The following is a 15,941-nucleotide window of genomic DNA, read 5'->3' as shown; positions in this document are numbered from 1 at the left end:
TCACTGCCCTTCCTGGATCCAGTGCTACTAATAAATTCGTTAACTTCTCTAACCCTGATTGTTGCTTTCCCAAGTTGAAAGTCCGATGTCTCATTTTTTTATTGGAAGCCAGCATCATCCACATTATGTGAGAATTTGTTGTCCCTACATCGATCATGTTGAAGAAAACCACCGATGGCCAGTGTCCTGTTTTTCTCTTCACACTAGCATTGCGAGGTCTGGTCCACTGTATCAACGCCGCCTTCTGTGGCAGGTTCAAATGGTTCAAATGGCTCTGAGCACTATGGGACTTAACATCTATGGTCATCAGTCCCCTAGAACTTAGAACTACTTAAACCTAACTAACCTAAGGACATCACACACATCCATGCCCGAGGCAGGATTCGAACGTAGCGGTCGCGCGGTTCCAGACTGTAGTGCCTAGAACCGCTCGGCCACCCCGGCCGGCATATATGATTGAAAACCAAATAATCTAGAGTGTACATCACGTCCTTTAAGTGTAATAAAATCGGCAGGCAGTTCATCTTTGCTTTTTTTTCGAATAGTACCAGATTCATGAGGAAGAAAGGAAAGAAAAAGGATTAGCCTACCTGTTTATTTAATGTTCGCTTCCTATTCTTGGAGCAGGATGCACCGTCGAAGGAATGAGTCTGTGTTCTTAGAGGTCCAAAAGTACATATTTTTAAAAACACAGTCTCCACTTGGACAGTGCTTCTGTGTAAAACAAAGAAAGTTAAACAATATACACTCTTTAATTCAGAGTCCATAGAGTGATTTCCTTTCTTTAGCGATTGTTGTCGGTCGCTAATTTAGGTAAGAGTAAAAACACGTAGCTCATACTTGTGGAAATCCCAAAGAATTATGGTGCTTTTCGAACGGTTTTTACAAATATTTTTCGGCGTCGCTCGAACACTTTCGATGTTATGAGGAGTTCGAATGCTGGTGGATCTTTCTCACGGCCTGTCCACTTTAAAATCATCAGCATTGTTTCTTACATGTCATAATTGTGTTGAATGAGGGTGCTAAATGTGCAACGGAACGACCTTGGTATAAACTCTACATTTCATTTAATTAAATAAATCTTTTATCGCTGTGTTAAAGATATTTCTGTCAACCATCTTGGAATGGTTGAAAATTAGTGCTCAGAAACAGAATTTGAATATCTATGGGATTAGCATAGCGCACTGCGCATGCTACCAATTTAAAAGGAATCATTGGATGACTTTGGTATAACGGTGTTTGTTTACATTTTGTACTAAGACCAATCTTTAATGTTTCACTCATCTGCCCTATATTTACAGCCTTATAATTAACAATAGTGATGAATACTTGTCGCCGTTACGGACGCAAGTCGAAATACGTGAAAGGGTGAATAGTTACTTTTCATAGATAAGTAGTACTGTTACAGGCCTTGGAGACATGCCAAAAGTCGCTACCCATTGTAACTTAATTTGAATAAAAAACTCATCACTCCAAATTATCTTAGAAAACAACTCACTATCACCTTCTTTTAATTCATTTAACAATGCCTCAGAAAATTGAAGCCCGCGATGAAGATTGTATTCCAATAGCCCGTGTATAAGACGGGGTACGTAATGTTTGGATTTGGCCTTATGTAAAACTTTCCGCACAGAAGTTTTAGAAATATCCTGTTCGAGAGAGAGCCTATGAGTAGACTTTTTAGGGCTCTGGATGACCGCTTGTAAAACTTTTAAGCTTAGTTTCATCACTTATTGATGGCCTGCCTGACCTGGGTGATCTGCTGCAAATCCATTTTTCACAAAATGTTTCCCTAAGTTGCAGACAGGCTTACTTGTAAGTGAAGTAGTGTTGAAATTATTATTCCACTTATTCATTGTTCAATTATAACCACCTTTGCACAACGTTTTTATAGCAAAAGCTCTCCCTTCGTCAGAAAAAAACTTAAAAACAGGTTAGAAACAACTACGAACAGAGTTAGAGATGTTTAAATTAATAACAGTGCAGACTAGTATTTGTGCATGTAATTAACTGAAAAAAGTATAGCAATACACTCTGATGTTTGCAAATAATATGTTTTCAGTGTACGCCGATCGTGGTCTAGTGGCTAGCATTGCTACCTCTGGATCATGGGGTCCCGGGTTCGATTCACGACCGGGTTGGGGATTTTCTCTGCCCGGGTACTGGGTGTTTGTGTTCTCCTCATCATTCGTGAAAGTGGCTAGATTGGACTGTGTACAGATTGGGAATTTGTAGGGGCGCTGATGACCGTGCAGTTTAGCGCCCCACAAATCAATCATCATCATCATCATCATCATCATCATCATCAATATGTTTTCAGTGGGCTAAGATGAGTAGTGACTTTCGGCCCACCCCTTAAATGCACGCTACAAAAATACCTTTCTGCCCTCGTGAATGCTCACTTCATACATTTCCTTACTCAATGCCCAGAAAGAGAAGGAACTGTTTTTCAAGAAATGCCACTGAAGCCAGATTGATAAACGAAAATTCATAATACAAACAATCTAGAAAACAAAAACTAGATGACATTTCGTGCTGCCAGAAAACTGCTCAGTGAGTCCATAGAATCTGTAACAGAATTTCTGATTTTATCATTACTTAAGAATTCCTTTGTTTCATGGGGATACGAACATGATTTGCCAGTCTGGTCAGTTATCACCATTACGTTGCCAAAATATATAGGGTGTATATAACTTTGAGCAACAGAAAAGTGCAAAACAGGAGTCAATTGATGGTTGGGAATCAATGACAAGAGTCTAAAAACAGATCCGATTTAGAAGAAATTGAATGTATAACAAGCATAAGGAATTAAGGAATCTAATATCGTGAAATAAACAGCAAATCCATTACAAATTTCAGCAATTCAGAATGGGATTTGATGAGAAAATCAGACGGTATTCTAGAAATAGCAAGGGTGCCTTATCTTAACGACACAAGAGTTAACGACTTTGTCTACCGACGGAGAAATCGTTAGGCTGTTTTCCATGTAGCTAAGAAATATTTTCACTCGTATAAACGACTTGTACGGCTTTGTTCCTCATTCCCTGCCCGTGTTACAGCCACCATTTGAGTGTACGGAACAGTTGAGGTAGCACGGATGTGATACCTGGAAACGGACAACCGGCTCACCTGAAGTACAACTTTCGAACTAATGAAACGCTGTTTAATGACAGACAGTGAACTACGAGAATACCTGCGCGTTTTACAAGGGCCCAGTCCGCTCTGTAAGTATGCGCTTTGTTGCTTTAAGTAAGGCGTGAGCCGAGAGCACTTTTTTTACCGCGGTTTTATAACTGCCTTCTCGTCGGCGCCCTTAACTGGCTCATTTATGGCCAGGTTTAAGGCGGACTAATGTCTAATTCCTGGTGTGTAGTGTTACTCATTTTCACATTTCAAATATTTGATGTTTTGACATTTTAAAGCCCGTGAATTAATGAAAATCCGTAGGTAAACATGTAGATTGGTTGGGGGAGCTTTTAAAAGCCGCAGGGAACACTTCTATGCAGTTTATCCGTCGAAAGCGTTGCGTACGTGATTCTGATTTGCAGGTAAATTTTCATTCGGTGGTGAGTAATGGGTCTTCTACCGTAACACTGCAGTCGTCTAACAGTGACAAACTCGACTGAGAAAAAATCCGCGTCGTCCTCCGTTGTCTCAATTTTCTCGGTCTTCAATAGGTATTCAATTATGATCGTGTATAACGTTCTTGTCCTAACAGTAAAAATCGAAAGTATAAACCGGTATACATATTACAGGCATGCAAAAGGACTTTAAAAGAGAAGAAAATCACTGATAATTAGGTTTTGTTGATTGCTTGACTGCTTGGTTGATTAATGCAAATGGTTTCTCAGGAGTGAAATGGAAAATGGTTTGTTGCAACCAGGGGAAAGTAGTTTCGTCTAGCCACAAGTGTGAGGTCTTTGATTTCTCTGGGAGAAGGTTCATCGAACTAGAACACATGAAATATTAGTTCACTTTGTTACATGAATTAATAAGTCTTATTTAAATTTGACACACTTTTTTGCCATAGGAGAACAGGATAATTTACAACTTTGGTAAACATTTTTGGAATACAGTGATCAATAGATTATTATATTTTAACTAAAGTTCAGTCTTGATCACAACACTTATGTGTCAATAACATAGGTGACCGGTTTCGGTTATATTTACATAACCATCTTCAGACCCATGGCTCCCTTGGAGGGTGGTAGGCGGAGCTCTCTTCAGCTGCTACGAAGTCATCAGTTGACTTCGTAGCAGCTGAAGAGAGCTCCGCCTACCACCCTCCAAGGGAGCCATGGGTCTGAAGATGGTTATGTAAATATAACCGAAACCGGTCACCAATGTTATTGACACATAAGTGTTGTGATCAAGACTGAACTTTAGTTAAAATATAATTTACAACTGTCACGGACTAACAAAGCTTCACTTGATGCACTAATTAACAATCTGTTCTCTTGAGGTACAATGTTCAGCCTTAACAACACTAAAAGTTCATCTGAAACTTTAACTACTCGTTGGTCGTAGGCAATGTTGCTGACTGCTGGAGCTGAATCGGCAGATCTCTTGCATGCTCAACACTATATTGAACTCAGCGCGAGGGCGCTACCATTGCTGAGAGGGAGGTGTGGTCTTCTGGAGCACCTCCGGTACATCATTGCGGATTACAGTGAGCCCTCAGTAATGTGTGTCGTTTCGATTCGCCTTGCAGACGTTGCTGTGGTACTCTGATCTCTGCACAATACTACATATTTGTTATAAATCCACCATATTATTTTTCTGTCGACATCTCGAAATTTGGGGGAGCTGAGAGCTTTTACGTTCAGTTTGGAAGAGGTATTGATACGATGTCTACATAAGAGTCTACATAAAGAGCCTCACGCAGTAGGGTAACTTCTCTCAGCATGATTTTAGGCAGCATTCAACATTTTTGTGCCATGTCGTTTGAGAGCCGTGGTATTAGATTTATTTTTGTCGCCCTCTTGCTGCACCACGGCGTAATAATAGTTTCAGCGTTGGAAAGTTTAAAGTGAACTATGTATGCTGCCAGAAAAATGACGTCAAAAGTTAGTCTTCAATGATAAGAGCGCCAGAATATAGCTAGAACCGTCTTTTACTGTCTTGCTGTAAACGTGCTATACGAATGCACTGGGGCGACGTAAGTATCACCCTGTTGTTGGTTGATTCACAGATGGTTACACGATCATAGTATAAATAGCTAAGCCAAGATTTTTTTTCCTTAGTAAAGCAACATCAGCATATGTTTTTTTTCTTGTTGTTATATATGGTGTGGTTACGGTACCAATGTCCTTAAGAGTGATTAGATTTCTTCCATGTCATTCTGTGAATGCAGGTCTTATTGTGGTTCGGAAGCCTTGTGTGTGTGTGTGTGTGTGTGTGTGTGTGTTTGCGCGTGAGAACTGCTGCTTCTATGCCCCTGAATCTTCATACTGGCTCAAATGCTAGTTCTGTAAGGACCACACTAGTGGTGCAGATTTTAAGAGGCCATAAAATAATTGTTCCATTTTTGAAAGTATTAACGTTAAACAATATCGTTTTTGTCCACAGAAACAATTTGTATTTCGTAGTGCAGCTTAGGTCATACGCGATTAAATGTTGCTAAGCAGGTAAACTTATGCGCAGTGCACGGTCCCAGTTGCAAGTTGCTCATCTAACGGCTTCAAGGAGCAACAAAAAGTTTGATTTCCACTGTTTTCTGATAGCTACTGATCGAATTTAAAAATTTAAAGTTCTGTCGTGACCTAATAATTAAGAGAGGTAATCCTATGTTAAAGGTTCAACACAGTAAGGCGAGTATCGCAGCTAGATACTGGTTATATGTCTTGAGACAGGGTAACTCCCGATACGCAAAGTACCCACAGTACATTCATTCAGTATTTGAGAATGAGAGCACTTTGCGACTTTCAGCAAACTTCAGAGACAATATGAAAACTTTTTAAAACCTCTTCTCGCTTACATGTTTAGCGTCAAATATTTAATATATTAATTCATTCGTAAAGTATTCAGACATTTGAAGCTGTTTTATACAAGAGAGTGCGATTCGGTAAAGGCTCGGGATTCGTGGGTTTTCTGGTCTCTGCGTAAACTGGATCGTGTAACTACGACTAAGTGTATCGGTCAAAGATTATCATACTTCGTATCTTGCCCAACTGCAATATGAAAGCAACAAAAAGCCGCTAGAATCCAGAAGAAAATACTTTGTTTCTGGAGAACAACAGAATGAATTGTTACAAAACTGGTTGAAAAAAGAAAATTCCGTACGATACGGATTTTGAGAAGTTGATCAGAAAATTTGTTCTGCCTTACTTTAGTTATACGCTGGTAAACCCCCGAGTCCTTATCACTTACGGCGCTGGTCTTGTACTTGCTGCCATTACCTGTGGACCGTCTAAAATATGTGGTTTCTTGAAAGCTAGAATTCTTGTGAACAAATACGTAGTTCGAATTTCAAACATTCTTAGGTTTATTGAACTTGGCCGCTTGAAATATACATATTTTTGCATTGCTAGTGTTAAATCTGAATCCACAGATGAAACTTCAGTTTAACACACACGTCAAAAAGAGTTTTGCATCACCCCGGTTCCCAGAACTCCTGAAGACAGGCGTTAACTGTGGATATTGTATCACAGGCACAGTCCCTTTGACTGTTCAGAGACGTCACTAAACCCGCCCACAGATGTAAACAACCATGCATGAGCAGCGCCTATTAGACTGAGGGGATCCGACAGCCGATCAGTTCCAATCATTCCAGCAGGATGGAGGAACACGGCTAGTGTTGTCTGTAGTTCAACCATGCCTAGACGGTCAATACCGCGGTTCGATCGCGTCCGCGTTGTTACTTTGTGCCAGGAAGGGCTCTCAACAAGGGAAGTGTCCAGACGTCTTGGAGTGAACCAAAGCGATGTTGTTCGGACATGGAGGAGATACAGAGAGATAAGAACTGTCGATGACATGCCTCGCTCAGGCCGCCCAAGGTCTACTACTGCAGTAGTACGGATTGTGGTTCGGAGGAGCCCTGACAGCAACGCCACCATGTTGAGTAATGCTTTTCGTGCAGCCACAGGACGTCATGTTACGACTCAAACTGTGTGCAATATGCTGCATGATGCGCAACTTCTCTCCCGACGTCCATGGCGAGGTCCATCTTTGCAACCACGACATCATGCAGAGCGGTACAGATAGGCCCAACAAAATGCCGAATAGACCGTTCAGGATTGACATCACGTTCTCTTCACCGATGAGTGTCGCATATGCCTTTGACCACACAATCGTCGGAGACTTGTTTGGAGGCACCGGTCAGGCTGTGAACGCCTTAGACACACTGCCGAGCAAGTGCAGCAAGGTGGAGGTTCCCTGCTGTTTTGGGGTGGCATTATGTGGGGTCGACGTACGCCGCTGGTGGTCATGGAAGGCGCCGTAACGGCTGTGCGATAGGTGAATGCCATCCTCCGACGGATAGTGCAACCACATCGGCAGCATATTGGCGAGGCATTCGTCTTCATGGACGATTATTCGTGCCCCCATCGTGCACATCTTGTGAATGACTTCCGTCAGGATAATGACATCGCTCGACTAGAGTGGCCAGCGTGTTCTCCAGACATGAACCATATCGAACATGCCTGGCTTAGATTGAAAAGGGCTGTTTACGGACGATGTGGCCCACCAACCACTGTGAGAGATCTACGCCGAATCGCCGTTTAGGAGTGGGACAATCTAAAACTTTTCTTCCAAGCAACGTTAGTAGGTAAAAGTTGATTACGAAAGTAGTGAAGCAAGAACTGGCCCTCTGTAAACCACTGCCACTAAACGTTTTATTCTAGTAAATTGAAATGTAGTTACATGGCATGCTGAACGTTTTCGCCATGAAATTTAAAAAAAAAAACAACTGATTTGACGTAATGGAACGTTACGTAGGATATTACGCAAGCTGTTTTACTAACAAATTAACTTATACTGAGTGATTTTATTATCCATGTTTTTAATGTTTCCCTCGTCTTTCTTTTCCAGTGTTTAGCTTCAAAGTCGTGATGAGTGTTATATCCACAACAGTGCTGGTGTTCGCACTGTACGGGATATTCTCCTGCTTTGCAACGCAAGCAGAAGAGGAGAGGTAGGTTGGATTTTATATTTTAATTAAAAGTAATTTAAATATCAGCTTGTCGTTCCGAAGATGAATTTGGAGGTTGATATTCTCCTTGATATTTCGCCTCACCATTCCTGAGAAATTGAGAAATTTTCAGATACAGAAGTTTTTTGAGGGACAGTGTGACAGCAAAGCCTCGATGAAATAACGGGGAAATTTCGAAAGCAATTTAAATTGAGCTATTAAGAAAACATCAAGACAAGCTATAACTCGTAGCTATTTCTCAGGATAATGTACTGCAACACTAAAGCACTTGTAGTAGCGGTGGACGAAATCATTTACTCTCGTCATAGAAATACGCCGACAGGAGCCTTAAACATAACTTCAGGTGTTGGACCTCATCATTTGCGAAAACCTATGACGACAGTCATTTTTTCAGCTTTGCTAAGAGGCGGTAACCATGGGGTGGGGCACGGAGCTGTAAATAGACTGTCCAGCTTTCCCGTTCGCATATTTGACGAATTCTCTAAGTTCTGTTACTATGTAAATGAGTATTGGCAGCAAGCAGAAAGCTACCGGAACTCAAAATGCCACGCCGTCGGCTTGAATTATTGCTCGTACTTGTTTTTAACGTTTCGTTCTAAACTGTTGAATTGTTCTGCCCCTTTACTGAAAGTAAAGATACTAAAAGGCTTTCCTATCCCGAAACAAAATGACCATAATCTTCTCCAAAGAATATGACTGGCAGAAGTTCAGATTTCCGTGACGAACTGGTGTAGAATTGCTCCACTAAACTGCTGCTTCATCTCACGTAATATAGAGCCCACATTTAATTGCCTGAAACAAAGTGACGGGAAAAGAACAATCATTTTTGCCTGTTACCAGTAACAAAAATCTGAAACAAACCTATTACAAGATAAAAAATGGGTCTCCACACTGGCACGAAGCCTCAGTTGCCAACTACTACGTTGTGCACAAATATTCTTTAAACAGGAAGAAAACCCTCTGATGATTCTGAAAGTTTGGATCACTTTTCCAAATTGTATAGCCTTTGCACAAGTTCGTTTGTGGCTGCAAGCAGTCGTCCACTCCTTGCCTGGTAATGCACGTCACTTCGTCCATTCTGAGCGACTGTCTCGTGGCACTGACAACACTCATTTCTGCGTTTCCATGCTTGGACTGGGTCCAAGCTGTATAATCCATTTTCTAGGGAAAGGTGGTCCTCCGAAAAGCTACAGTTTTTCTTTGAACTTCATTCGCAGACAAGAAATATATTTCCTAAACCGGACTGCTGCGAATATAAAGTCCAAAGAAAAATTGTAGCTCTTAGGTGGGACTTCTTCCCCTGCAAAATCATTATACTACATTAACCGCACATTTATTTTACCTCCACAGAAAACGGATCAATGCGCACATTTCACAGTGGATGAAATTTGCAATTGCACGGTCCATTCCAAACCTTTGCCACACAACGGACATTGTGGTAATGATCTCTTCTCTGAAGTTAGCGGATGTGTACTGACCCAAGTTACATAGTGGCCTACATATGTAAGATATTGCGCATACATATGAAAAGAAATCCACTGCTGTAGAACTACACCATTGATCAAAAATTGCTGGAAACAGCAATCACTTAAAGTGCCTAGGAGTAACTATCCAGAGCGACCTTACATGGAATGACCACGTAAAATAAACAGTAGGAAAAGCAGATGCCAGGCTGAGATTCGTAGGAAGAATCTTAAGGAAATGTAACTCATCCACGGAAAAAGTGGCTAACAAGGCGCTTGTTCGGCCGATTATTGAGTATTATTCATCAGTCTGGGACCCTTACCAAGTAGGACTGATAGAAGAAACAGAGAAGTCTAAAAGAGCACCAGCGCGTTCCGTCGCGGGATCGTTTAGTCGGCGTGAAAGCGTTACAGAGATTTTCAACGAACTCCAGTATTAGACGCATGAGAGGCGTTATTGTGCATCACGGAGAGGTTTACTATTGCAGCTCAGAGAGAGTACTTTTTAGGAAGAGTCAGACAACATATTACTTCCCCCAAACTTCCTGGCGAAGAGAAAAATCGGGAAATTACAGCTAATACAGAGACTTTCAGAATAATGGTAGTGGTTGTGGTGGTGGTAGTGGTAACAATGTAGTGATGGTGATGGTGGTGATGATGATGGTGATAAATTACATTAGTGTTCAGTACGTCTTTGGATTCAAATGGCCCTAAGCACTATTGCACTTAACAGCTGAGGTCATCAGTCCCCTACACTTAGAACTACCTAAACCTAAACAACCGAAGGTCATCACACACATCCATGCCCGAGGCAGGATTTGAACCTGCAACCATAGCAGCAGCGCGGTTCCGGACCGCTCGGCCACAGCACAGCTTTGGGCTTAACTTGCAAGAAATTGCTGTTTAGAACAACATGTGATTAAAATAGCTTTTTTCCGAAGATCTGAGAAGTTTACGTGGTCTGCAATTGCCTTAAGAGCTATGATAGCAACAAAATGTCACTACTTCGGCGCTGTCAGAAACACGATCAAAATTGTGGGTATTTCATCAGCAATGAGACTGTGAACGCAGGTGAAGTGCATGGAAGAGGGTACGTCGCATTGTATCGGATATTAGGGCTTTTTCCCGTTCCATTGCGGAAAGATGCTCGGGAAAATCCCTCTGTGCGTGCTGTAATTATCTAATCTTACCCTCACGATCGCTATGGGAGCGATATGTAGGGAGCTGTAGTATATTCCTAGAGTCATCATTTAAAGCAGGTTCTTGAAACTTTGTCAGTATACTTTCTCGGCATAGCTTCTGTCTGTTTTCACGAGTCTGCCAATTCACTTCTTTCACCATGTCGGTGACACTCTCCCACACGTCAAACAGATTTGCGACATTAATGCTGCTCTTCTCTGTATACATTGAATATCCACTATGATACGTTGTTGTCCCCGTTATTTGAATAAAATGACAGAATATGTGAAACATCAAATTAGCAAATTATTATAGTTTCTCACTGAGCAATGGAGCAACGGTCATTGTTATTAGTGGCACGTATTCAGTCTGTTGCGTCTGATACGTACCTAAAAAGAAAGCACTGATTTCAAAATAAAATTTTCTCCTGAAGTTATTATCATTTACGAGCCCTAGTAATTTAACACCACCATCAATTCTGTGGAGCCTGCATCTGACAGAAGCGAGAGCAGCAGATTCAGAGTTCGGAGGCAATGGCCAGATCATATGTAATTAGTGCTTGCTCAAAATGATCGCAAGCCACTGTTAAATGATCCGCAAATAATCCCAGGGACGCGCTTTGCTTATAGCAAAATGAAATCAACGGCTGCACGCGAATTGCATTCGGCACATTGCGTCTCCTTACCATGATCTGCTGAACCCGCAGTTCCAGCTAGCTTTTCTCAAACAAATATTACAAAAAATCATAAATCTAGTACCACTTAATAACTGCGGAGAGTACATTTCCTTTTAAATCAAAGATAAATATAGCCCGTTTTTAACATATTTAATTATAAATCAAAACTAATTCTTCTACTACTCTACTCTGCTACTACTAAAATCGTCTGTCCAGTACGATGGAGCCAAGAGAAAAGAATAGGCCTCCAGTTTGCTGAGACGAGCTTCGCTCCTCGCTTACATTTTGTTATACAACGTTTGAAACTACAATTCCTGTGTTTCGTTTCAGCCACAGGCCGATTTCTCTGATATCATTGACCTGAATTCACAATTTGAACATTTAAAGCAAGCCGCTAGCCACTGCACCACTTTGAAATCTTACCGAAGGCAGGCTGAATATTTATGCACTTTCTTTCAGATAATACTTCATTATAATAACTGCATCATCTGCAAAAAGCCTTATTTTACTGTTAATATTGTCTGCAAGGTCTTTAATATATAACGTGAACATGAGGGTCCCAACGCACTTCCCTGGGCCACATCCGAAGTTACTCCTACATCTGTCGACGACTCTCCATCGGAGATAATAATCTGCGTCCTCCCTACCAAGAAATTCTCAATGCGGTCACATATTTCGTCTGATACTCCATATGATCCTATAAATGATAATAAGCGTAAGTGTGGTATTGAGTCAAAAGCTTTTCGGAAGTCAAAAAGTACTGCAGCTATCTGACTGCCTTGCTCCAAAGTCTTCAGGATGTCACGCGAGAAAAGTGCGAGTTGGATTTCACGTGATGTATGTTTTCGATAACCATGCTGGTTTGCATTAAGGAGGTCGTTCTGTTTTTTGGATCTCTTCTGTTACCCCTCCTACAGACAGGTGAGAGACTACGGCTATGTGAGAAATGCGGTTTCTTTCATTATTTTCCATTTCTGTTTGAAAAATATAGTCTATTTTTTTCCTTTGATGGACGGTCTTTCCCTTTCTGTGTTGAGTAAACCAACACTCTGTGTTGTGCCGTTCTATCTGTAGAATCACGAGCATTTGTTGCTGCTACTAAGTAGGTGAAGGCTGTGAATGGACTCCTTTTCCTGGTCCGAATGTTTTGTGCAGGTAGTCCTCTGGGGCACAAGCGCATTCACTTGGTTCGTACTTCCCGCACCTAAAAGTGTCCCGCTTTAAACACAGCTAACTTCGACAATTCCTTGCCGTTCTCGAGATTCCGTGTTCATGCTACCTTATTTTCTGCACTTTAACGGAGAAATTTATAAATTTATATACTTAAAAATATAAACACCTTTAATTCGCAGTAAGACAAAGACGAACAACGAAGGAATTATCCGAATGGGACGGAAATCGGTAGATGTGACGTACATGTACAGACAAATAAGTGATTATAATTTTTAAAAAAATGAATGATTGACAAATTTAGCAAGTCAATAACTCGTTGGTCCACCTTAGGCCCTTGTATGCGTGTATGTACAGGGTGTTTCAAAAATGACCGGTATATTTGAAACGGCAATAAAAACTAAACGAGCAGCGATAGAAATACACCGTTTGTTGCAATATGCTTGGGACAACAGTACAATTTCAGGCAGACAAACTTTCGAAATTACAGTAGTTACAATTTTCAACAACAGATGGCGCTGCAGTCTGGGAAACTCTATAGTACGATATTTTCCACATATCCACCATGCGTAGCAATAATATGGCGTAGTCTCTGAATGAAATTACCCGAAACCTTTGACAACGTGTCTGGCGGAATGGCTTCACATGCAGATGAGATGTACTGCTTCAGCTGTTCAATTGTTTCTGGATTCTGGCGGTACACCTGGTCTTTCAAGTGTCCCCACAGAAAGAAGTCACAGGGGTTCATGTCTGGCGAATAGGGAGGCCAATCCACGCCGCCTCCTGTATGTTTCGGATAGCCCAAAGCAATCACACGATCATCGAAATATTCATTCAGGAAATTAAAGACGTCGGCCGTGCGATGTGGCCGGGCACCATCTTGCATAAACCACGAGGTGTTCGCAGTGTCGTCTAAGGCAGTTTGTACCGCCACAAATTCACGAAGAATATCCAGATAGCGTGATGCAGTAATCGTTTCGGATCTGAAAAATGGGCCAATGATTCCTTTGGAAGAAATGGCGGCCCAGACCAGTACTTTTTGAGGATGCAGGGACGATGGGACTGCAACATGGGGCTTTTCGGTTCCCCATATGCGCCAGTTCTGTTTATTGACGAAGCCGTCCAGGTAAAAATAAGCTTCGTCAGTAAACCAAATGCTGCCCACATGCATATCGCCGTCATCAATCCTGTGCACTATATCGTTAGCGAATGTCTCTCGTGCAGCAATGGTAGCGGCGCTGAGGGGTTGCCGCGTTTGAATTTTGTATGGATAGAGGTGTAAACTCTGGCGCATGAGACGATACGTGGACGTTGGCGTCATTTGGACCGCAGCTGCAACACGGCGAACGGAAACCCGAGGCCGCTGTTGGATCACCTGCTGCACTAGCTGCGCGTTGCCCTCTGTGGTTGCCGTACGCGGTCGCCCTACCTTTCCAGCACGTTCATCCGTCACGTTCCCAGTCCGTTGAAATTTTTCAAACAGATCCTTTATTGTATCGCTTTTCGGTCCTTTGGTTACATTAAACCTCCGTTGAAAACTTCGTCTTGTTGCAACAACACTGTGTTCTAGGCGGTGGAATTCCAACACCAGAAAAATGTTCTAAGAAACCATGTTGTCTACAGCACACTTGCACGTTGTGAACAGCACACGCTTACAGCAGAAAGACGACGTACAGAATGGCGCACCCACAGACTGCGTTGTCTTCTATATCTTTCACATCGCTTGCAGCGCCATCTGTTGTTGAAAATTGTAACTACTGTAATTTCGAAAGTTTGTCCGCCTGAAAATGTACTGTTGTCCCAAGCATATTGCAACAAACGGTGTATTTCTATCGCTGCTCGTTTAGTTTTTATTGCCGTTTCAAATATACCGGTCATTTTTGAAACACCCTGTATGTGTGTATGTATTGAATCGGGGACCTACAAACGACGGAAAGGCTTCGTCCCGCCGTGGCCCTCAGTGGTTCACAACCCCACAACAGGCCACAACAGTCCACCCACCCCTCTGCTACCCCACACCGAACCCTGGGTTTTTGTGCTGTTCGCCCCCTCCAGTGAACACCTCCCTCGCACCCCTCCGAGAAATGTCTCATACCAGACGAGTGTAACCCCAAATGTTTGCGTGGTGGAATAATTATGGTATACTCGTACGTGGAAACAGTGTTTGCACGGCAATGACTGACAGTGTATTAGAGGCGGAGTAAGGGGAACCAGCGCGCATTCGCCGAGGTAGATGGAAAACAGCCATAGAAACCATCCACAGGCTGGCTGGCACACCGCACCCCGACACTAATCCGCGGGGCGGATTCGTGCCGGGGACCGGCACGCCTTCCCGCTCCGGAAGCAGCGCGTCAGACCGCGTGGCTAGCCGGCCGGGCACCTTTGGCCCTCATGCAAGCAGTTATTCGGCTTGACATTGATTGACAGATTTGTTGTATGTCCTCCTGCAGAATATCGTGCCCAATTCTTCAAATTGGCGCGTTAGATCGTCAAAATCCCGTACTGGTTGGAGATCCCTATAGGCAATGTATGAAACGCTGTCAATTGGGGAGAGATACGCCGACCATACTGGCCAAGGTAGGGTTTGGAGAGCACAAAGACAAGCAGTGGAAACTCTCGCCGTTTGCAGTCTTGCTGAAATACATGTCGAGGACGGCTTGCTATGAAGGGCAATAAAACGGGACGTAGAATATCGTCGTCAGACCGCTGTGCTGTAAGGGTTTCTCGGATGAAAATCAAAGGAGTCTTGCTATGAAATGAAATGGTACCCCAGACCATCATTCCCGGTTGTCAGGTCCAGGTCGTCTCCAGACACGTCTTCAGCCTGGAATCTCATTGACTGGAGTAGAATTCTCTTCAGTGACGAGTCCCGCTTCTAACTGAACCCCGATGACAGATCAAGACGTGTCTGGAAGTCCCAGACAGTGGTAGAATACCAACCTGACTGTCACCTGCCATACGGCCCGATACCCAGGAGTGATGGTCTGGAGTGCCGTTTCTTTTCGTCACAGGACCCCTTTTGGTAGTTATCCGCGGCATCCTGACAGCAGAGCGGTACAGCTACGATATTCTGCAACCCGTTTTGTTGTCCTTTATGGGAGTCCATCCTGGGATTATATTTCAGCAAAGTAATGCCCGCCCGTATATGACGAGAGTTTCTACTGCTTGTCTTCGCGCTTGCCAAACTCCACCTTGGCCAGCAAGGTCGCCGGCTCTCTCCCCAATTGAGAACGTTTGGAGCATTATGTGCAGGACGCTCCAGCCGGCTCGGGATTTACACGAGCGCCAATTGGACAAAATTTGG

The 15,941-nt window shown here is 42.8% G+C and overlaps 1 protein-coding gene across 6 annotated transcripts in view; it reads left to right on the top strand.

Moving 5' to 3' along the window:
• Nucleotides 1-15,941, top strand: part of LOC126251940 (chitooligosaccharidolytic beta-N-acetylglucosaminidase) — a 226,111-nt gene that overhangs the window by 149,485 nt on the left and 60,685 nt on the right. For all 6 annotated transcript variants that reach the window (XM_049952699.1, XM_049952700.1, XM_049952697.1 and 3 more), the window contains exon 2: nucleotides 8,029-8,131. In XM_049952699.1, the coding sequence (XP_049808656.1) occupies nucleotides 8,049-8,131 (83 nt within the window). In that variant the 5' untranslated portion in view covers nucleotides 8,029-8,048. The remainder of the gene's footprint in view (nucleotides 1-8,028; nucleotides 8,132-15,941) is intronic.

The sequence above is a fragment of the Schistocerca nitens genome, chromosome 4 (assembly GCF_023898315.1).
Source record: "Schistocerca nitens isolate TAMUIC-IGC-003100 chromosome 4, iqSchNite1.1, whole genome shotgun sequence".
NCBI classification, from domain to species: Eukaryota; Metazoa; Arthropoda; class Insecta; order Orthoptera; family Acrididae; genus Schistocerca; species Schistocerca nitens.
Note: the sequence above shows the minus strand (reverse complement) of the source record. Positions and strands in the feature narration are given on the sequence as shown.